Source organism: Halichoerus grypus, chromosome 7 (assembly GCF_964656455.1).
Source record: "Halichoerus grypus chromosome 7, mHalGry1.hap1.1, whole genome shotgun sequence".
NCBI lineage: Eukaryota > Metazoa > Chordata > Mammalia > Carnivora > Phocidae > Halichoerus > Halichoerus grypus.
In genome coordinates this window covers 25,926,538-25,951,160 of record NC_135718.1, presented here as the reverse complement: position 1 = coordinate 25,951,160, position 24,623 = coordinate 25,926,538, and the positions used below count along the sequence as shown (strand labels likewise).

The window sequence follows — 24,623 nt, the reverse complement described above, 5'->3', positions numbered from 1 at the left end:
GATACACACCATAAGCATAATCCATGAGAGAAAAAAAAATAAGTTGGACTCCCTTAAAATTTAAAACTGCACCATGAAAGTCACTGTTAAAAAAATGAAGAAACAAACCACAGACTGGGAGATAATATTTACAAAATATATATTTGATAAAAGATTAGTATCCAAAATATGCAAAGAACTTTGAAACCCACCAATAAGAAAACAACCCAATTTAAAAATGGGCAACAGATCTGGACAGACATCTCACCATAGATGATATATAGATGGCAAATAAGCATATAAAAAGACACTGGATGTCATATGTCATTAGGGAATTGCAAATTAAAACAACAAAGAGAGACCCACTACACACATATTAGAATGGCTAAAATCCCAAAACTGACAATACCAGATGCTGACCAATGTGGAGCAACAGGAACTCTTATTCATAGCTGGTGGGAAGGCAACCACTTTGGAAGACAGTTTGGCAGTTTCTTACAAAACTAAACATTCTTATCATTTTATACCCATTAGAATGGCTATTATATTAAAAAAAAAAACAGAAAGTAACAGTGTTGGTGAAAGCGTGGAGAAATTGGAAACCTCGTGCATTACTGGTGGTGATGTAAAATGGTGCAGCTTCTGTGGAAAAGTATTGTTCCTCAAAATGTTAAACATAGAATTACCGTCTGAGCCAACATTTCTATACCTAGATATGTGTCCAGAAGAATTGACAAGAGGGACTCAAATAGATATTTGTACACCAATGTTCACAGCAACATTATTCACAATAGCCAAATGGAGTCAACCCAAGTGTCCACCAACATGAATGAATGAACAAATGTGTTATCGACACACAATGGACTATTACTCAGCCATAAAAAGAATGAAGTTCTAAAACATGCTGCGACATGGATTAACTTTGAAAACCTTTTGCTAAGTGAAATAAGCTAGACACAAAAGGACAAATATTGTATGATTCCACTTGCAAGAGGTATCTAGAATAGGTAAATTCATAGTGACATAAATCAGAAGAGTGGTTACCAAGGGCTGGAAGGGAGGGGGAAATAGGAAGTAATTATTTAAGGGGTACAGAGTTTCTGTTTGGGACAGTGAAAAAGTTTGGGAAATAGATAAGGGCAGTGGGTGTATCAGTACGCTCTTAATGTACCTAATACTACTGAATGGTACACTAAAAAAATTGTTAAGATGGTAAATTTTACGTTATTTCTATTTTATCATCATAAAAAATATGACCCAACAATTGTGCTCCTAGGTATTTAAGAAAATCAGTAAAAAATTTATATCCACACAAAACCTACACACAAATATTTATAGCCACTTTATTCATAATTGCAAAACACTGGAAGAAACCATTCATTAGTAGGCGAATGGATAAGCAAACTGTGGTACATCCATATGAAGGAATATTATTCAGTGATAAAAAGAAATGAACTATCAAACCACAAAAAGACATGGGGAAGTTCAAATACACACAGTTTATTTAAAGAAGATAGTCTGAAAAGGCTACATACTGTATGATTCTAACTAATTGACAATTTCAGAAAGGCAAACTAGAGAGACAGTAAAAATACCAGTGGTTGCCAGGGGCCCAAGGGGAGGGAGGAGGGTTGAATAGGTGGAGTATTTTTAGGGGATTTTTAGGGCAGTAAAACTATTCTGTATGATACTGTAATGGTGGATACATGACATTTTGCATCTATCAGAACCCATAAAACCCAAACAACACAAAAAGTGAATCCTAATGGAAAGTATGGGCGTCGTTTAATAATAATGCATCAGTATTGGTTCATCAGTTTTAACAAATATACCACAGGAATGCAAAATGTTATTCACAGAGGAAATTTTGAGTAAGGGAGAAACAAGAGCCTCTTCACAAAAATGACTCTATTCTTTTGGACTCTGTAAAGAGATACAGTCTATTGAGGGTGTGGGCGAGTCATATCCTTGGAATAGCCCTACAGAATACTTAACCTTGTGTCTGGGGTGGCACTAAAGAGTCTAATTGCAATATATGAAACAGAGCTCAGAAGCTACACAAGAAATGCATCAACCTTGATGGAGCTGAAGTATAGCATCTCTGGGTGTTGTGACAAATATTTATTGCTGTATCTTGCACTTCTTCTTTAGGACTTTAGGAAGGGTACCATTATTGGTACATTGTTTTTCAAGTTGACTGTACTAGTGATAGCTTGGGGAAACGAAATTGTAATGTTAGTGTGATGATCGTCTCTAGAAAAGCCTAGACTCAGGCAAGTTATTATTACTAGTAAGGGGAACATGCTAAGTCATAAAGATAGAACCTGACATTAGGGGCACCTGGGTGGCTCAGTCGGTTGGGCGTCTGCCTTCGGCTCAGGTCGTGATCCCAGGGTCCTGGGATCAAGCCCCACATCGGGCTCCCTGCTCAGCAGAGAATCTGCTTCTCTCTCTCCCACTCCCCCTGCTTGTGCTCTCTCTCTCTCTGTCAAATAAATAAATAAATAAAAATCTTATAAAAAAAAGGAAAAATTAAAAAAAAAAAAAAGAACCTGACATTAGTTTTTTTAAAGTATGAAAACAAGACTATGAAGAGAGTGGCACGTGTAGGGGCTGTGTTCCAAGGGTTTGGGGTGGTAGCTGTCTAGTCCATGTGGTTTTCAGCTTCTTCTGAGGTCTTTGAACTACCTGCTTCAAAAATTTTCTGGTGACCTTAATTTAGGGTCGCTATTGCATGTCAACTTTTCAGTTATATTAAAATATGTTGTGTTTTTCCAGAGGACTGGGGAGGGACGAAGACAGAAAGACTTTTGAGTAAAGGCCAAGTCTTGCACAATTTAAATTAATAAATAATTGCTTCAGTTAAATGTGTCACCTTATCACTGGACCAATCAGTTGGAATGTAGAAAACATAGGGAGAAATTAGGTACAAGATACAAAATATAATAGAATTTTAGCCATTGTACTTGTGGCTTTTCAACATGGAAATGTTTCAACTCATTCAGAAAATAAATGGACTCTTACCAGTACACATAGAAGAAGTTAATTTACAAAATCTATTTTGGAGAAGTTCAAAATAGCTTTTAGGCATGGTTTCGGTCCTTTACAACTTTTCAGTTTTTTACAATTCTTTACCTTTACAATTTTTTAAGTTGAGACTTTATTTTTTTTTAGAGCAGTTCAAAGTTGAGGGGAAGGTACAGAGAGTTCCCATGTATTCCCTGCCTCCACACACACATAGCCTTCCCCACCAAAGTGGTACCTTCGTTACAGCTGAGGAACCTATGCTGACACATCATTATCACTGCAAATCCACGGTTTACATTAGGGTTTACTCTTGGTGGTATATACTCTATGGGTTTGGACAAATGTGTAATGACATTTATCTATCATTATCATCATTAGAATAGTTTCACTCTCCCCAAAATCTTCTGTGATCCACCTATTCATCTCACTCCCTCTGACCCCTGGAACCACTAATCTTTTTACTGCCTCTATAGTTTTGAATTTTCCAGAATGTCATAGAGTTGAAATCGTACCTTTACAAACTTCTGCGGAATTATTTAGTTATAGATGAGACATGGACGGGCCACATCCTCTGTTAGCCTAAAATAAATTTTCAATCAGTGTTCTGTATCATGGCCAATTTGTACCTACTGGAATGAGGTGTTCCATGGAGAATTTAATCTAGTGTCTTTTTGAGGTTTTATCTGGTGCTGTCAGGTGATGATGCTGGTTTTGAAAGATCTTACCTTTGTAGGTCTTAAACTCAATCATTCTTCGTGGTTCTTTTCAGAATTTGGTGGGCCAGATTTTGTGTTGTTATTTATTTATTTGATTTTAAATAAAATTAAAATTATTTCAATTTTTTAAAAAAGCGGGGCGCTGCCTGGGTGGCTCAGTCAGTTAAACGTCTGCCTTCGGCTCAGGTCATGGTCCCAGGGTCCTGGGATCGAGCCCCCCCATCAGGCTCCCTGTGCGGTGGGGAGCGTTCTTCTCCCTCTCCCTCTGCCCTTCTCTCCCTCTCCCCAGCTCGTACTTGCTCTCTCTCTCTCTTTCAAATAAAGTCTTTTAAGAAAAATAGAGAGAGTGCGTGTGAGCCAGAGGCAGGGGGCAGAGAGAAAGGGAGAGAGAGAATTTTAAGCAGGCTCCACTAGCAGCACTGGGCCTGAAACGGAGCTTGATCCCATTAGCCTGAAATTATGACCTGAGCTGCAATCATGAGTTAGACGCTTAACCGACTGAGCCACTAAGGTGCCCCTAGATTTTGTGTATTTATGATTGAATCCTTTTAACTTCTCCATGAATTTGTCATTATTTTTATTGTCTTTTATGAGGTTCTTGTATACAAACTTTTCATCACAGCAGCCTGTTTAACATGATTACCTTTAATGTATGTTTGCAGGATCATAGCTTCTATAGTATAATATGTGACTTTCTACCTTTAAGACCAGCAATTATTTTAGGTAATATCAAGGCATCAAGTAATTCACGTTTGTGATTTACTTTAAAAAAGTTTTCTGGGGGCACCTGGGTGGCTCAGTTGGTTTAGTGTCTGCCTTCGGCTCTGGTCATGATCCCAGGGTCCTGGGCTCCCTGCTCAGTGGGGAGCCTGTTTCTCCCTCTCCCTCTGCCTGCCACTCCCCTTGCTTGTGCTCTCTCTGTCAAATAAATAAATAAAATCTTTTTTAAAAAGTAAAAAAAATTTTTTTCTGAGGAAGTTTATTTTTTAAAAAAGATTTTATTTATTTATTTTAGAGAGCGAGAGAGCATGAGCAGGGGGGAAATTTTTTCTGAGGAAGTTTATTTTTTAAAAAAGATTTTATTTGTTTGTTTGTTTTTTAAAGATTTTATTTATTTACTTGACAGAGATAGCAAGAGCAGGAACACAAGCAGGGGGAGTGGGAGAGGGAGACGCAGGCCTCCCACTGAGCAGGGAGCCTGATGCGGGACTCGATCCCAGTACCCTGGGATCATGACCTGAGCCAAAGGCGGATGCTTAACGACTGAGCCACCCAGGCGCCCCGAAGTTTATTCTTTTAAAGGCATGGCAACTATTAGGTTACATATCTACCGTTTTATTTGAGTTATTTGATATGCCCTAGAAAGAGCCATAGTTTACCCATTTAGACCTTTAACTTCTGGTAAGGAATTGGATTTTACAAGAGTTACTAGACTACCTATATCAAACCTGGTGCTGTCATTTTTTATATTTACTAAGAGGTCAATCAACAAATGACATTGGATCAATATTTAGTATTAGCATGTCCAAAAGTTCTTTTCTGGTCATGGACACTTCTTTTTTTTTTTTTTTGAAGATTTTATTTATTTATTTGACAGAGAGAGACACAGTGAGAGAGGGAACACAAGCAGGGGGAGTGGGAGAGGGAGAAGCAGGCTTCCCGCAGAGCAGGGAACCCAGTGCGGGGCTCGATCCCAGGATGCTGGGATCATGACCTGAGCCGAAGGCAGACACTCAACGACTGAGCCACCCAGGCGCCCCTGGTCATAGACACTTCTTGAATCATAAAAACACAATCTAGGATTCTCCTTCACTGGGTAAAGATTATAGAATTTCTGGATTAAGAAAGTTATACCAGAGGATGATAATGTGAGAGAGAGAGAGTAATGATAATTCATAATTAGTTAATCAGTTAGTGGAAAAAGATTGGGTGGTTTCAATTAGCAAAAGGGATGTGATAATATCAGCCAGTCTCCAGTCTAAAAGACCTCAACCATTAACCCTCAAAGGCCAGCTTAGGTTGGGTGGGAGACTATTGTGCCTGTGATTCCATCCATTCTCTGTGGAACACTCCCTTATACATTCAAAAGAAACAAGATAATCCTGGAAAAAGCAAAATCCCTTGTGACATAGCTTTGCACAGAGATGAACAACAACAAAAGCAAGGCAAACAGCAGAATTATCCTATTAATGGCAAAAATATTTATCAAAGAATATACAACCAAACAAAAGGTCTTATAACCTTATACAAAGACCTAGATTTCATAACTGAATGGTGCATCTCCAGACCCAAAGGTCTAATTACTTAATACAAAGATCCAGGCCTAGTGATCTTATACAGGTCCAGTAAGTGCACCTGTTGAACTGAGGGTCCCTGGAATGCTGCCAAGTGAGGGTCTTCAAAATGATGTTGCTGGAACCTCTAGAATTATCAAAAATGATAAGACTATAGCTCAGTATATGACATAGAAAGACAAAAATGAATTTGTATTATAATTATTATAATAAAGGAGAGCAGGCAGTCTCTCTAAGCAGAGTAGACTGCTGATCATAATAGAGTTTTGGGGAAGCATGGACTTCAGAGATTGATGGACATAAGAAGGTTGATATTATCTATAGAAGTGTTACTTGGGTAAGACTATTGTTGATTGATTTGCACTCTGAGGGGTAATTATTGGCATGAATTAGTTCCTGGATGACTGACTTTCAGAAGTGACCCTGACTGCTTGATTTGCAAAAGGGATTAACTGAGGTTAGTTGTCATTAACTGATTGAACAGATTTCAAACAAGTTCTGGTGGTATGTTAGTCTTCTATTTTTGTATAACAATATTACCACAAACAGTGGCTTAAAACAACACACATTTATTATCTTATAGTTCCTGTGGGTCAGGAATCCAAGTACAACTTTTCTGGGCCATCTACTTAGGGTCTCACAAGGCTGCTGTAATCAAGGTGTGAACCAGGGCTGGGTTCTCATCTGGAGGCTCAACTGGGTAAGGATCTATTTCCCCACTTGCCTGGTTGTTACTAGTATTCAGCTCCTTTAGGATGTTTAATTGAGTGCTTCATTTTTATTTATTTAATTAATTTATTTATTTTTGCTGGCTGTCAGCTGGAGGCTCATTTCTTAGTGACTAGAAGCAGTTCCTTGCTATGTGGAGTTCTCCCACATGGCCACTTGCTTCCTTGAAGCCAGCAAAGGGGAAAGAGACGTCAGCAAGATGGGCCTTATGGTCTTTGTAATCACATAATCATGTATACACAGTCATGTATCTCCCAACAACTATGCATATTCTATTGGTTAGAAGCAAGACACAGGTCCTACCCACATGTAAGAGAAGGGGATCACACAAGCACATGAACACCACAAGATGGGGCTCATCGGAGCTACCTGCCAGTCTGTCTACCACAGATGGCTACTTGTTACCATGGCTACATAGCAATCTTTTCCTAAATTTGTGGGTGTGGAGCAACTGGAGTCTCCCACACTGCTATTGGGAACATAAAATGGTAAAAACTTTGGTAAATGATTTGGTAGTTTTTTTTTTAAAGATTGTATTTATTTATTTATTTATTTATTTGAGAGAGAGAGCATGAGCTGGGGGAGGGGCAGAGGGAGAGGGAGAAGCAGACTCCCCACTGAGCAAGAAGCCCAACGCAGGGCTTGATCCCAGGACTCTGGGATCATGACCTGAGCTAAAGGCAGACATTCAACTGACTGAGCCACCAGGTGCCCCGGCAGTTATTATTTTTTTTTAAAATATATTTATTTATTATTTTAGAGAGAGAGAGTGAGAAGGGGGGAGGGGCAGAGGGAGAGAATCTTCAGCAGACAACCCGCTGAGCCAGGAGCCCAACACAGGGCTTGATCCCAAGACTCTGAGATCATGATTCCGAGATCATGACTTGAGCTGAAACCAAGAGTCTGGAGGCCCAATGAACTGAGCCACCCAGGCGCCTCTGGCAGTTTCCTGAAAAATTAAACACTTATACGACCCAGCCATTCCACTCCTCGATATTATCCAAGATAAATGAAAACAACCCACATAAGGACTTGCATATGAATGCCATAGCAGCTTTATTTATAGTAGCCCCAAAGTGGAAACAACCCAAATGTCCATCCACAGGTGAATGGATAAACAAAATGAGATATTCAAACGATGGTATATTTCTTAGCAAAAAAAAGGAACAGACTAGTGATACACACTACAATGTGGATAACTCTCAAAATCATTATGCTGAAAGAAGCTAGACAAAAAGGATACTTCCTGTATTATTCCAATTATATAACATTCTAGAAATGCAAATTAGTTTATAGTGTTAGGAAGCAGACTGGTTGGTTGTTGCCTAGAGTGAGGGAGAGATGGACTGCAAATAGGCACTTGGAAACTTCTGATAAAAATGTGATGTGATAAAAATGTTCTGTATCTTAATTGTGGTGGTTCACAGGTGTGTGCATCTGTCCCACTGATTAAACTGTACACTATAAAAGAAGATAGTTATTGCACATAAATTATACCTCAATAAAATTAAGAACAAGAATTAAATGAAAGAAGCAATAGAGACATGAATCTAGACACTTGGAGAGAAAGTAATGTTGATGCTGAGTACAGGTTATTTTGAACAAAATTTACAATATAACACCATTCCCATCTCTTGTGCATTAGCTAAAAAAGAAATAGAGCTACCTGCAACATTTCGGTATTTCATTTCCAAGGTGATGATCAGGTTGCTTTTAATAGAAAAAAGAGATCATTTATCAAAAAATTACTAAGATGTTGAACATTTCCTCCATTTATTAGCTGTTTACATGGCCCATCACATGGCCTGGGAGCTCCTCAGAGACAAGGACTGTATCTTTTCTTTCTCTACCCTCAGCCTAGCATAGTTTGATATTTACTAAATGGAATCTTATTAAAATTGAAGTGAAAGGTCTTAATTCGTTCTCATAACCCCTTGGAGACTTGAACATTATTACTTCTTACTAATGAACACAAGACGCAAAGCTTGAGTAATTTGCAGTCACAAAACTAAATGGCAGAAGTAGGACTATAATCCAGGCCTTCTGATTCTAACGCATAGATTTACTGAAATTGTCCTCTGTCCCCTCCAGGGATGTCTGCCTGGGCCCTATCTTCCTCAGGATATCAACTGAATATTTTAAATGAATTTAAAGTTAGCTAAGGTCAACCTCCGCTGGGCGCATGCGTCCCTTCCTTTTCCCACGGTGTAAGAGACACCACCTAGCTTCCTTCCGCCTTGACGCCTTTTGGCCCCAGCGACTCGCCGTTGCCCAGGCTGCGGCGTTCACTAGTTGAGGTGATGGCGACTGGGACACCAGATTCGCAAGCGCGATTCGGTCAGTCGGTGAAGGGGCTCCTCACAGAGAAGGTGAACACCTGTGGTACGGACGTGATCGCGCTCACCAAGCAGGTGCTGAAAGGCTCCCGGAGCTCCGAGGTGAGCTGGGAGTGGACTTTATGGCCCGATATCCCGGGGCCCCGAGTCTTCCATAGCTGTGAGAAGGGGATCGCATTACCTCCTGGGAATTGTAGGCTGTGAACTGCTCCCTGAGAATAGAGCTCGTTCGCGAGGGGCGCGTGTTGCATTCTGGGATGCGTAGTCTCTGGGGGATTAGCGATATGGGGGGGAACGGGATTGTGGGAATCTGTGCTTTAAAGCAGAGATTGCTGCAGGACAGCGGATAAGATAGTGGTCCTAGCCAGTTGATAATTTGTTTCATGGGGTTCCCTCTTTCTGGCCCCCAAATTCCGCATGTTTTTGCCCTCAACATCCCAGATTCCTTTCACACTTTTGTGCATCGTCTGTGGATTTGTTCTTTTCTGATTTGTCTTTCTGGCCACATCTTGGTTTTCTGTTTATTAGATTAGCTTTCTCCTTTGCCCCGATTTCCCCTTCATCCTCTAGCTGGTTCCGTGAATGGAGTTATATGATGGCTTTTCACACCAGAAAGTTTTATATATGTACGCTGTCTCCAAAAAAAGTCGTCTTTATTGTATTCTTAGATATTTACCCACGAGAAATGAAAATATATGTCCACACAAAGACTTGTACATGTGCATAACCCCATTATCCGTGATAGGGTCAAACTGGAAACAACCCAAATGTCCGTTGACAAATGAATGGACAAACAAAATGGTTCTGATGACTGAGCCATTCCACTCCTAGGTTTTTACCCAAGAGAAATGATAACATGCCTCTCATTTTGTTACATAAGCTGACCACACACATAACATATTATCTAAGAGTTTCTGTTTTGGTTTCTTTAAAGTGGAACAACATCTTGAATACACCTGAGAAACAATCTGAGTACAAAGTCTTTTTAGATCTTTGTGAATTTTTTCTGTAGAACTTGATCATTATCTTGCTCATAATTAACTCAATGGCAGTGTGACTTAGTTGCCCATCTTCAACAAGTATTGCTTATTTTCAACTTAGTTTTCATAATAATAGCAACTCTCTCTTTTAACTCATATTTTATCAGTCTCTATATTATTTCATTAAGTTATGTAATTGCAGTAACAAGCATAATATGGCCACAAGCTTTTGGACTTGTATATGAATATTCATAGCAGCTTCATTCAGATTAGTTTAGGATCCAGTAGAATTGTCTTTACAGAGTCATCTTTCATGTTATGTCCTTAGCTTGTATTGGTAGTGACTACAAGAAATAACCATATGAAGAAGGTGTTTGCATTTACCATAACACTATTGTTGAAGTCACTGATTTGGTGATCCCAAGTATGTTTTGTGTGAGGCCACACATGATATACTCATTTTAGGATTCAGTATTAGAGGAAAGTTCTTCTCTTTTTGAGGAATTGTTATGTTGCCTTTTACCAAATAAGAATTATGCAAATACCCTGAAACAAATAATATATTATATGTTAATAAAAATAGGAATTATGCAAATGAGGGGCACCTGGGTGGCTCAGTCAGTTAAGCCTCTGCCTTCCACTCAGGTCATGATGCTGGAGTCGTGGGATTGAGTCCCCTTTAGGGCTTCTTGCTCAGCGGGGAGCCTGCTTTTCCCTCTGCCTGCCACTCCTCCTGCCTGTGCACACATGCCCTCTCTGACAAATAAATAAATAAAATCTTTTAAAAAAAGAATTATGCAAATGCAAGTGTTTCATTTTTTGCCTTGGTTGCACAGAAGTTCTTACATCAGTTTTAGTGGTAGACACATTTACTTCCTTCTCCTTTTAATGACTTTTAGATTCTGTTTCTATTTTTCAAAAAAAAAATGTGTGTGTGTGTGTGTATACACATACATGCATATAGTATGATATAAATTGCCTTCAATCTTTTTGGAGGAGAAACAAGGTATACATATATAAATTTTAAAAAATAGTGTTCATAGTTAACCACCAGTATGTATTGAACACCATATTCGTTATAATAAACTTACTTTTGTTGAGCATCTACTATGTGCTGGACACTGCTGTGTTTTATGTAGCTTAATTTGTTAAATCTTTGCATTTACTAACAGAGGAGGTATGTTTCTTACATAGAAGATACAAAGAGGAATTTAATTTTTCCAAGGTTACAATGTAGCAAGGAAGGGGTAGAACTAGGATTCAAACCTAGGCAGACTGGTTCTAGGCTCCTAATCTTGGGCACCACCTCTCATATGATACTAACTGATTTAGTGACCCAAAAGCCATGGTGTCACCATTGACTGCCCTGATGTCACTTGCTCCTTTCTCTTCCTCCTTGTGTATTTTTCACACGAGATTCTTCTGGAGTAGATTTAGATTGGGTGTTCAGTAAATGGTGTGGATTGAGTTAAACTGAAATTGTTCCAACTTTCTGGGAGGGTTGACACATCATCTCTCAGTTCTCTGACTTTTGTCTTTTTATTGGATCTCTTACATGATACTTATCACATACCATATTGACTTTTCCTGTAGTTACTTATGTATTTTTGCCATTTCCTTTACTAGACTTTAGATTATTTGGAGTGTCTTTTTGATTTTCTTTTTTTTTTTTTTGGTAGCATATATCAGTACTGTACTTTATTCCTTTTAAGACTGAATAATATTCCATTGTATGTATATACCACGTTTTGTTTATCCATTCATTTGGTGATGGAGATTTGTGTTGTTTCCACCTTTTGGCTTTGTGAATATGCTGCAGTAGACGTTTGTATATAAATACCTATTTGAGACCCTGCTTCCAGTTATTTTGGGTAATTGCTGAATTGCAATTGCAGTAATTCTATGTTTAATTTTTTGAGGAACCACTGTACTGTTTAGCACCATGGGTGTACCATTTTACGTTGCCAGCAAATGCACCAGTGTCCCAGATAACTTCACATCATGGACAACATTTGTCATTTTCCATTTTTAATCATAGCCATCCTGATAGGTATAAACTGGTACCCCCCAGTGGTTTTGATTTGCATTTCCCCAAACACTAGTGGTGTTGAGCATTGTTCTTGTTCTTATTGGCCATTTGTATATCTTTGGAGAAATGTCTGTGAAGGTCCATTGTCCATTTCCAAATTGGACTTTTTGTTGTTGAGTTGTAGGAGTTCTTCACATATTCTGAATGTTAATCTCTTATCAGATATTCTTTGCACATATTTTCTCCCATTCTGTGAGTTTCCCTTTCATTTTCTTGATAGTGTCCTGAGCTCAGAGAGCTGAATCTCCTAGAGAAAAAGTGTCTCAAGTGTTTACGGTTTATTTCACACAACAATGTCTGCTTCTGTTTTTTTGGGGTCTAGTGGCAATTGTCTTCTCCAGGAGGGTATACCTTCTTTCTATTCCTTAGACTTTCTTCTCCAGCTTTTTAAAAAAATTTATTTATTTGGGGGGTGGCAGAGGGAGAGGGAGAAGCAGGCTCCCCACCTGAGCAGGGAGCCTGACATGGGGCTTGATCCCCGGACCCCAGGATCATAATCTGAGGTGAAGGCAGACACTTAACAGGCTGAGCCACGCAGGTGCCCCAAGCTTTTCTTTTTTTTCTTTTCTTTCTTTCTTTCTTTTTAATTCGATTTGATTTTATTATGTTAGTCACCATACAATACATCATTAGTTTTTGATGTAGTGATCCACGATTCATTGTTTTCGTATAACACCCAGTGCTCCATGCAGTACGTGCCCTCCTTAATTCCCATCACCCGGCTAACCCATCCTTCCACCCCCCTCCCCTCTAAAACCCTCAGTTTGTTTCTCGGAGTCCATAGTCTCTCATGGTTCATCTCCACCTCCAATTTCCCCCCTTCATTTTTCCCTTCCTTCTCCTAATGTCCTCCATGCTATTCCTTATGTTCCACAAATAAGTGAAACCCTATGATAATTGATTTTCTCTGCTTGACTTATTTCACTTAGTATAATCTCCTCCAGTCTCATCCATGTTGATGTAAAAGTTGGGTATTCATCCTTTCTGATGGCTGAGTAATATTCCATTGTATATATGGACCACATCTTCTTTATCCATTCATCTGTTGATGGGCATCTCGGCTCTTTCCATAGTTTGGCTATTGCAGACATTGCTGCTATGAACATTGGGGTGCGTATGGCCCTTCTTTTCACTACATCTGTGTCTTTGGGGTAAATACCCAGTAGTGCAATTGCTGGATCATAGGGTAGCTCTATTTTTAATTTTTTGAGGAACCTCCACACTGTTTTCCAAAGTGGCTGTACCAACTTACATTCCCACCAGCAGTGTAAGAGGGTTCCCCTTTCTCCACAACCTTTCCAACATTTGTTGTTTCTTGCCTTGTCAATTTTTGCCATTCTAACTGGTGTAAGGTGGTATCTCAATGTGGTTTTTTTTTTTTTTTTTTTAATTTATTTATTTGAGAGAGAGAGAATGAGAGAGAGCAAGCACATGAGAGGGGGGAGGGTCAGAGGGAGAAGCAGACTCCCCGCCGAGCAGGGAGCCCGATGTGGGACTCGATCCAGGGACTCCAGGATCATGACCTGAGCCGAAGGCAGTCGCTTAACCAACTGAGCCACCCAGGCGCCCTCAATGTGGTTTTGATTTGAATTTCCCTGATGGCGAATGATGATGAAAATTTTTCAATGACATTTTTCAAAGTGCTGGAACAAATAATCCTAAAATTTGTATGGGATCAGAAAAGACCCCAAATCGCCAAGGAAATGTTGAAAAAGAAAAACAAAGTTGGGGGCATCACGTTGCCCGATTTCAAGCTATATTACAAAGAAGTGATCACCAAGACAGCATGGTACTGGCACAAAAACAGACATATAGACCAATGGAACAGAATAGAGAGCCCATATATGGACCCTCAACTCTATGGTCAAATAATCTTTGATCAAACTTTTCTTTTTTTAAAGATTTTATTTATTTATTTGTCAGAGAGAGAGAGAGAGCACATGCACAAGGAGGGGGAGCGGCAGGCAGAGGGGGAAGCAGGCTCCTGCTGAGCAGGGAGCCCAACCTGGGGCTTGATTCCATGACCCTGGGATCATGACCCGAGCCGAAGGCAGACACTTAACCGACTGAGCCACTCAGGCTTCCTCTTCTCCAGCTTTTTGAGTTGTTATTGGTGTGACCCAAATTGTCCCAAAGCCATAGGGTACCTCCCTGGGGTTAGTCCTGAAGGAAAGGAAGCTCTTGGTCTCATTGTGGACAGGGAGCCTGATTTTTAGTTTGAATCCTTCTTAGTCTGTAGAATATTGCTTCTCTTTTCACCAGTCCTCATGTGGCTGTTTTGTTTGATTAGCTGACAATTTCCATGTGTAAAGCTCTCCTTCCACGGCATTCATTTAACAAATATTTATTGTCTGCTATGTGCCATGAACTATTCTAGGTATAAAGGAGAGGGTGGTACACAAAACTAGGTCCCTGTACTTAGGAAGCTTACATTTTAGTGAAGAGACGGACAAACAAATGAAACAAAAAGTCAGGTGGTAGTAAATATCATGAAGAAAAACTAAGCTGGGAGTAGAGAGTGATGAAAGGGTTTTCCTTAAATAGGGCGGTCAGGGAAGGGCCCTCTAAGGAGGGGACATTGAGGCAGACACTTGAATGAAGTGAGGGAGCAGGCCACATGGACGTCTGGAGGCAGAACGCTCCAAGTAGAAGAAATGGCAAATGCAAAGGCCTTGAGATGGGAATGTGTGCAGGGTGTGCAAAGAGGCCAGTATGGCTGGAGCACCAAGTGGGGAAGAGCATGCCAACCTTGTGCCCACAGCACAATGAATGTGTGTGACCCCCATGCTCCTCCAATCGAGTTGTGTGCTGAGTAAAGGGTCTGTTGTGTGTGGGTTGGTTTTTTTTTGTTTTGTTTTGTTTTTTAGGGTCCATTGTGTTTTACCTTACACCTGTGTTTATGCTTGCTATTTTAACTACATTACTTAATGCAATAATATGGAAAATGATGAACTAGAATGAAAACACAAAGAGGGTTGGTATTGCTATGAAAACGAAGTTGAAAAATCTTGTTGAAGATGAGGAGCTAACAAATAACGACGTAGTAACAGTACCTGTTGAAGATGAGGAGCTAAGATTGCTATTGACTTACTTATGAGCAAAGCAATAGTAAAAGCCTGGGGGGAAATACTCAAGATGTTGTTCCGCTTTAAAGAAACCCAACCCAGACATCTTAGATGATATGTGATGTGCGTGGTTGGTTTATGCAAGAAAATGATGCAGAATGCCAATGGATACATCTGTCATCAAAGCAAGGCCTTGGCCCAGCATTGCAACAGCTCCTGCATTCCAGGAATCACGAGTCTCCTTGAGTCTATCTTTGAAATGATCACCCACCCCCACCCCCCTTTTTAACGGCCACTCCTGTGGCTCAGGCCACTTTCATTGCTTTCCTAGACTATGGCAGTGTTCTCCCAACCAGTCTCTGCCTTCAGTCCCTGCTCCAGTCCATTCTGCTTGCCACGCTTCTAAAACAGTAAATCTGATCATGCCCAATCTTTAGGTCTCTGCTAGAAGTCACTTCTTTTCAGAAGCCCTCCCTGAACACCTGCCCCTGTAATGGGGCAGACACCCAACTCCCCATGCTGCCCGGTCATCTGGTGCTTCCCAATTGGCAGTTACCACAAGGATTGTAGTGCCTGTGTCCTCTTTGTAACACCAGATTGTGAGCCCTGTGAAGACAGGGGCTCTGTCTCTTCCTGGCATACTGTCAGCACTGAATAAATATTTGTTGACTGAATGAATGAATGAGAAAGATTCTTTTAGGACCTTTTCTTTCTGCCATCAGTTTGTCAGTCACCATCTCCCATTTATAGGACTTTGGAGTTTGCCACTTAAAAGTGGCCACAAGGAGGAAACAGGCACTCTGATACATTGTGGGTGGGAATGTGGAATGGTATAACCCCAGTAAGACCCTCCCATCCAGCAATCATAGTCATAATTCTATGAGTCTATCCCAAAGATATGCTAGCAAAAAGACACAAAGATATATAAGGTATTTTTTGTAGCACTACTTCTAATAGCAAAGACTGCAAATAGCCCCAAAGTCTGGTTGAATTATCTTACAGGGACATCTATACACCACAGTGCTCTGCAGCCATAAGAGAGCAATGTGCAGATTCAGTATAAACTACTGCAATCTATTTCAGCATATCTTGTCAAGTGAAAATAGCAGCATGTGGTGTGGAAGAGTGCAGGTAGTAGCTTACATTTTAAGTAAGGGGGGGGCAGATTATATACGTATGGCCACTTTTAAAAAGACACAATGGAAAGGTAAGTTATTTATTTATTTATTTATTTATTTATTTATTTATTTTTAATTAAGTAGGCTCCACACCCAACGTGGGGCTTGAACTCAAGACCCTGAGATCAAGAGTCACATGTTCTACCGCCTGAGCCAGTCAGGTGCCTCTAAAAAAATATTTATGCATAGGGGAGAGAGAATGGGGAAGGGAAGGGACAGGGATGGAGGGTCTTATTTTACTGTCTCAACATTAGAAGTACGTAAAGGTTTATAAACGAAAATAAATAAACATCAGTTGCCTCGGGAGATTATCTGGGGGCTGTAGCAGTGACGGTATTCCTGGTAAATATGAGGTCATCGGTCCCCTTTTCATCAGAATCTCTCTGACCCAAGGGGACAGGGACAATGGGTAGGACACACAGTAACTCCCCTTCCATGGTTGGACTTTAATGTCTGCCAGGAGCCGGGTGTGACCGTAGGCCGGAAACCTCTCTCGATCTCCTCTTGCCTCCTAACTCTGCGGTTCCGGAGCCCTTGATTTCTCAAACAGTAGCCTTTGGAGCAGATGTTGAGCCCATGCCAGCACCACCACAGTGACACTGAATTTGGATTTTCAATGTGAACAAATCGAAGATTATCTTCTGTTAAATTTGGAGCATTTGTGCTTGTATGGGGGGAGGGGAGGGGAGGGGGTGGTGGTATAACAGCTGCGGAGAGATTACAGGAAGTTTGCAGATTTTGATCATTACCACTTTATTTTTGTCTTCCAGCTGCTAGGTCAGGCAGCTCGAAACATGGTCCTGCAGGAAGATGCCATCTTGCACTCAGAAGATGTAAGAAACAATTTCTTTTGTGATTTGGGTTTTATTTACATAATTTGTGTGGCTACAGGGAAGTGGAATGTTCGCTGTTTTTTTTTTTATTTTCGTTTTGTTTTGTTTTAATGCAGAGTCTAAGGAAAATGGCGATAATAACAACACACCTTCAGTACCAGTGAGTATGCCTTGCGCAGTGCCGGCTTGCTGCAAAGTCACATCCCGCAGGCTGCCCCCTCTTGCCTTTGTGCTTCAGCACGCTTTCCTGTGAAGGCAGGAGTTGGGAGTAAAGGTGGGGTTAGTCAAGAAGGAGCTCCTTCTGGAAAAGATGGCGGTGACTGCAGAAGCTGGAGTATGGGTGAGATCAAGAGCAGGGACTGCCTTTTGTGAGGTTCTCTGTGTTCATTTGGGGGCTCCTTCAAGGGAGAGACTATGAACCCCAGGAGGGCAGGGCCCATACCAGGACCATGCTCGCACAGTGCTCAGCACTGAGTAGACACTTAATCAATATTTGTTGACGACCTGTGCCCAAGGTCTCTCCTGGGGAGTCTGCGCTTTCACTAGGGAATCAAGTGTAACTGTGACCTGTGTCCTCTAGTTCCCCCATTTAACCCAGCCCTAGCTACATAGAAATGATGCAGGAGATTCTGAGATACAGAGAACCCTTTCTCTGTTGTAATTTTGGATACAATTATAATTAGCTTTTCATTGTATTTCATTTTGCTTTATATTTTATATAGTTGATGTTACTTATGTACCTATTGGAAATGTATGATTGAGAATTTAACTCTTGATATTTAAACAGCTAAATGTTCATTCTTGGGGTGTGTGCATATCAGGTGTGTGACCATTAGATTCCACATACCCAGGCTGAATGTGAGCCATGCATATAGTTTGTGGTACTGCCTCCCTCGGTCTGATAGAGTATCATTAGTTCTTCAGGTTTAGAGTCCATCTTCTTAGCAACTCTGCACTCAGATAGTGAATAGAGCTTCAAGAGCACAGTCTTAAGCTAGAATGGACAGAAATACAGAATGTGACATAAGCCGGAAATTTGTTCTGCGTACAAATGTCTAACCATCAGTCGCACTAGTTTTCTGAGATTTTTTATCTTTATTTTCCTCTTTCCCTTTCTGATTTAGGCAAGAAGCTATTCAGAAGAAGTAAGTAACCCCAAAGGTAGGGGAGTCGGGGAACCAACTGAAGCAGGCTACAGGGAATTATACTTCTGGGCCTAGAATCAGTGTGAAACTCTAGCTGATATATGCCCTTAAATTGACATATATTCTGGGATAGCTCATTTGGGTTATAAAGAAAACAGTACAGTTGACCCTTGAACAATACAAGTTTGAACTACACCGTTCCACTTATACACAGATTTTTTTTTATAAATACAGTATAGTATTGCAAATGTATTTTGTCTTCCTTATGATTTTCTTAATATTTTTTCCTCTAGCTTACTTTATTATAAGAGTGTAGTATATAATACATATAACATACAAAATATGTAAATATGTGTGAATTGACTGTTCCTGTTATCAGTAAGGCTTCTGGTCAACAATAGGCTATTAGTAGTTAAGTTTTGGGGGAGTCAGGTTATACACAGATTTTGACTGTGTGGGGTCAGCGCCTGTAACCTCCGTGTTGTACAAGGGTCAACTGTATATTTCAAAGGCATGCAGTAAGTTAATTCACTGCTAGTAAAGGCTTTCCAAAAATTATAGGGTGTAGATGCCAAACTTAAGGAATAGAAAAACCTTACATGTTGGTAATATTCATTAAGCAAATGTGCTAAAGTCATTAAGCAGTCTTGTTTTTTTGAGTGGATTAAATCTGTCCCTTACAATATGGGTTACACTAATTGGCTTTACAAACCTTTTTTTCATAGTTTAAACTTCTGGAACGGTAGTGGACCAATATAAATTTTGATTTAGTTTCAGCTGCATTAAAGTACAAATTGTACAAAGAGATTTTTATTACTCATGCCAGATAAACTTTTTCTCTGTTCTAATTTCTAGTGTTGAGCAGTCTTCTGATCTGCAGGACCAGTTGAATCATCTGTTGAAATAGAGCAGCTTGTAAGAGGGAAAAGCACTTCTTTGTCTGACACTGAGAAGGAAATATTTTATTCAGCTACTGTCCTATGGGTTTGATTTTCCATTTTCTTCTCCAAAAGTTAAGTTAGAAAAGATTTATGATGGTGTGCAGTTTCTCCTGAAGAGAAGCTAGGTGGTTGAATTTTGGAAGTACTTCTTGAAGCATACTAACCCATGCTCTTCCTGAAATTTTAAATGCGCTGTTTAGTTTGATGTTAAAGCAAAATTGAAGAGGTCTTAGTTTTTTCCATAGAACTTTTATATATGTCAAGAGTTATATCATCTAACTGTGATTCTTAAGCAAATGCTGAATAATGTTTTAAATTCAGAAATACGGCTTCTATTGTGAAAACAGGAATGATTAATATTCTTTTTAAAGACTTTTTTTCTTTTAATCATACATTCAGGAAATTTCATGGTCGCAGAATGGTGATAGGGAATATCTGTTCTTTTCTATTAACTCAGAGGAGATACTTATTTTATTCATTGTAGCAAATTCCTAAATGAAAATTAGGCAAATGGTATCATATCTGGCCTGCTGCAACCTCCTGCCTTGGCCTGCATTCCTAGTTTCTTTGTTGTGACTCTTGATTGGTTGGCCTTGGGTTCATTTTGTAATTTTGCTAGTCATCAGCAGATTCACTTGTAGAACATTATTGCCAAATGCAAAGGCAGTTGAATTACCGGGAATGATTGCAGTGTAGGGTTGTGCCATGGTGAAAACCTTATGTTTTCAGTTATTTGCCCATGTTCATTTAATTCATCTTGCTAAAAGACATTACCTTTGAATGTCTTTGTTTGAATTTTAAATGGGACTCCATTGTGTTCTAGTTCATTTCTTATCACTAAAGAACTAGGAGAAAGCTGACTTAAGAAAATGGTGTTTTCAGTGAAAGAAAAAAGCAAGTCAGAGTCCAATTTTATTCATATTGTATATCATCAAGTCGACTAATCATCTTAGATTGTATTTATCCCTCATTATGCCTATACACATTAACTTAAGGTAAAAGAAAAAACTAGGTATGAAGGAATTCAGTTATGCATTCCTTTTATAAACTCTCATTACACTTCTTATATGTAAATGGGCTCAATTCACCTTCAAAAAGAAGGGTCTGGAAACTTCTGGAACTGTAGTGGACCCATATTGACAGCAAATGTTAGCAAATTGACAGCAAATATTAGCAATTGACAGCAAATGTTAGCAAACGTTACTATCACTGTTGCTATTCAGCATTTTGCTGGAGGCCATGTCTAGTGCAGAAGTTAAAAATAAGTATAGCTAATGGGGCGCCTGGGTGACTCAGTCAGTTAAGCATCTGCCTTCGGCGCCGGTCACAATCCCAGGGTCCTGGGATCGAGCCCTGTGTCAGGCTCCCTGCTCAGTGGGGAGCCTGCTTCTCCCTCTCCCTCTGTCTGTGGCTCCCCCTGCTTGTGCTCTCTCTCTCTCTGTCAAATGAATAAATAAATAAAATCTTAAAAACAATAAGTATAGCTATTAGCAACAAAGAGACAAAATTATTATCATATTGTAGGATTATCTGCTTAGAAAATCCAAGGACTGATTTTTTTTAAAAGGCTCATCAATTTAGAAAACAAAAAGTTCAATCATCCAAGTATACAAGATGCAAAGAAATACCTAACATGACATTTGTAAAAAATTAAAAATTAAAATAAAGGTGTGGTCTAAGTTTTCCTCATCATGCTGGAACAAATATTAAAGTAGCAGTGATTGCTTACATTATAACTGATAAAACAAATTTCACCACAAAATTTTAATGGTAAATATAAAATTTACATTAAATAATGAAAGCCTAGTAGTACTAAATTTAGTCATTTTAAAGAATAGAATGCCAAAAAACATGGAAGAAAAGTAGCCAGAAATGTATGAATAGTCAGAAATGTATACATAGTTTGATACTATATCTCTTATAGAAATAAATGGGCTAGGTAGAATTAAATGGTGATCAAACATATGGAAATAAAAAATACTTCTTCAAATAACATCTGGGTTGTAGAGAATATGTTGAAGGATAATATTTTTAAAATAGTGAAAATTCAAATTCTGTGCAAGACAATTTATGTGATAATACAGCAATATTTTAAAGCAGTACTATAAGCACTATTATAAAGAAAAAAAAATCGTGCTTTAAATCTCTACAGGGAAAAGGGTGTTTTCTTTTTTTAAGGGGTTTGTGGTTAGAACTTAGGGAAGAAATCAAAATAGAATAAGAAAGCCAAGCATGAATGATAAAAATTTGAAAAAATATGTGATATCATTAATTGGTTCTTACAGATTGAATTGTTAAAGTATTGGGTCACTTGGCTGCCTCAGTTGGTGAAGCATGTGACTCTTGATCTTGGGGTTGTAAGTTCAAGCCCCATGTTGGGTGTGGAGATTACTTAAAAATAAAATCTTAAAAAAGAAATTAAATTGGTAAAGTGTCAGCTCGATCTAAAAGTACAAATTAGTAAATTTATAATTGAAATGGAGATAATAAATCACTTAGATTTTAAAAGCATGATCTGTCAGCTTCATTCTAAAAATTTAATTACTAGTATCAAAATGTCTGCCTCCTTTGAAGATATAATATCACAAAACTGATATTTAAAAGGGAATATGTCCAGGGGGACCTAGCTGGCTCAGTCGGAAGAGCATGCAACTCTTGATCTTGGGGTTGTGAGTTTGAGCCCCATGTTGGGCCTAGAGCTTACTTAAAAATAAAAAAAAAAAAGTCATTTGCTTGTGATAGCTTTCCTGAGAATTTTCCAAACTGTCAGAGAACTTCCATATACTCCCAAAGTATAGAAAACAATGGTAAGATACCCAGTTCATTTGCTGAAGTAAATATGACTTTCATTTTTATTTTTATTTATTTAAAGATTTTATTTTTAAGTAATCACTACACCCAATATGGGGCTCAAACTTACAACCCCAAGGTTAAGAGTTACATGCTCTACTGACTGGGCCAGCCAGGTGCACCTATGACTTTCATTTTTTTTTTTTTTGAATATTTATTTATTCATTTGAGAGCAAGAGAGTGCGATAGCACATGCATGAGAGTGAGTTGGGGGGAGGGGCAGAGGGAGAAGCAGACTCCTTGCTGAGCAGGGAGCGCACTCAATCCCAGGATCCTGAGATCATGACCTGAGCCAAAGGTAGATGCTTAGCCAAATGAGCCACCCAGGTGCCCCATTTAAAAATTTTTTTTAAGATTTTATTTATCATTTTTAAAAATTAAAAGCAAAATAACATAAGAAAATTTAGGAGATTCTTATTCATTAACATAGATGAAAAATCCTAATAAAATCTCAGAAAAATTGAATAGAGAAATATTTTTGAAGAATTGCTAAATAATTCCAGAATTGCAAAGTTGATGTAACAGCTGCAAAACACATTACATTAATAAGAAACATTAAATCATATATCACTGTAACATACAGCAAAAAGATATTTGAAAAAATTAACTTCTATTTCTAATTAAAACTAAAAAAAAAAGAAAAGAAAAAAATTTTCTTTCTGAAGAGTTCTTTCTAAAGAACCAACATAGAATATTTGGTGAAGAAGAAAGAATCATAGAATCCCAGAATCTTAGCTCTGTATCGGGCCTCAAAAGTGACTGAATTCTGGCCCCATGTTTTACAGATGAGAAAACATAGTGAGGGACGTGACATAACTTACCCAAAGTTACTGAGTTTGGTGATAGGTCTTTTGAGTACTAGTCTATTATCTGTTACTTTCCTTATAAATAGAAACATGGGTGCTACTTGTCATTTCTAGTATTTAATGCAATACGAAAGAAAGGATCTTGGAAGTAACTGAATCCAATCTATTTACCCCTGCCACTGCATCTCTAGCAAGTAGACATCTAGCTGGTCATCTGGCTTCTGCTCGAATGCTTCTAGTTTTGGGGAATCCTTTACTTAGAGATGCTGGCCATTTTGGAAAGCTCTACTTCTTTAAAGATTGTCTGTGTACTGAACCACAATCTGCCTTTCTGGACCATTCTGTAATTGTTGCTTCCAAGGTGGGATATGTGGAGGTATGCACAAGGCCATCCTTGGAGGTAAGGGAAGAAAATAATGAAAATTTCTATGTATGTTTACTTAGCTTTTGCTAATATTTAAAATATGACTTGATATGAGAGCTCTAATTTGGTCTGCATAGCATATTGATCTACACAGCATGCCTGTCATTTAGCAGGGGTGATCTTAAAAACACAAAAACCCCTGTGGCTGGTGCACTGACCAATCAGAATGAATGATGGCTACAAGCAGTCTGGCCCAGAATCAGCTCTGTACATTAGATACCTGATGGAAAACTGGGAATCACTCAATTAAATTCGTTGATGGTGGTTTGCTTTATTGTGGTTTATCCATGTGTGGTTATGTGGATTTTAGGTTTATCAAATGATTCTTGTGAATACCCACAAATTGAAGATAATATATTAAAGCAAGTATACTGAACAAGTGGAAAACAGTAAAGCCCTTTCCTTAACTCCCATTAATCTGTGCCTTCAAGATAAAGATAGCATTTTAACAATGAGTGAGAAAGTGACTGCTTTCCTAAAGGAACTAATTTATGGAGACAGGATTTTGAAAACTAATATTTAAGAGTGTTTTTGCCATTATACAATTGCCAAGAAACTGATAGCTATAGAAACACACGTTTTTACATACTTAATAGTTGGAAGTATTCTAAGCTATAAAAATATTCCAACAAGGATTGTTTTCGTGGGTTTAACTTGTTAAAAGTATTAAAATATAACACCTTCCTATTAATATTTAACAATTAATTGACATCAGGGAAGATTGTTATCAGCAGATGAGATTGAAAAATGAGTGTAATGTAGTAAATGTCCCATTTAGATATCTATATCTCCTTGCTATCCTAATGAATAGAAATGCTTGTTACAACCACAGAAGGAAATAAGATAGACAAATACAGTGAACCCTTATACAACACGGGGGTTGAGATACTGACACCTGCACAGTTGAAAATCTGTGTATAACTTCTGAGTCCCCCAAAACTTAACTACTAATAGCCTATTATTGACTGGAAGCTTTATCAATAGCATAAGCAGTCAATAAATACATATTTTATATGTTAAATGTATTATATACTGTATTTACAGTAAAGTAAGCTGGAGAAAAAACAAGATGTTATTAAGAAGATTGCAAGGGAAAGAAAATATATTTATAGTACTGTACTTACTGAAAAAAATTCTACAAAGAAGTGGACCGTGCAGTTCAAACCCATGTTTTTCAATATAGGGGTGGAAGAAAAAATTTTCTGCAGGATGAAATGACAATACTTAGGAA

The 24,623-nt window shown here is 38.7% G+C and overlaps 1 protein-coding gene across 2 annotated transcripts; it reads left to right on the top strand.

The window, feature by feature from the left end:
• The first annotated feature begins 8,963 nt into the window (after positions 1–8,963).
• Positions 8,964–23,656, top strand: BORCS7 (BLOC-1 related complex subunit 7). Of its 2 annotated transcripts, none has more exons than XM_078077174.1 (5): positions 8,964–9,183; positions 17,164–17,226; positions 17,343–17,386; positions 18,351–18,387; positions 19,227–23,656. In XM_078077174.1, exons 1-4 carry the CDS (start codon positions 9,046–9,048, stop codon positions 18,373–18,375), a joined length of 270 nt encoding a protein of 89 aa, XP_077933300.1. In that variant the 5' UTR covers positions 8,964–9,045; the 3' UTR covers positions 18,376–18,387; positions 19,227–23,656. The 2 variants fall into 2 exon arrangements, with proteins under 2 accessions (XP_077933300.1, XP_035967427.1); XM_036111534.2 differs by having other exon boundaries at positions 8,970–9,183; positions 18,351–18,371.
• Positions 23,657–24,623: the final 967 nt, after the last annotated feature.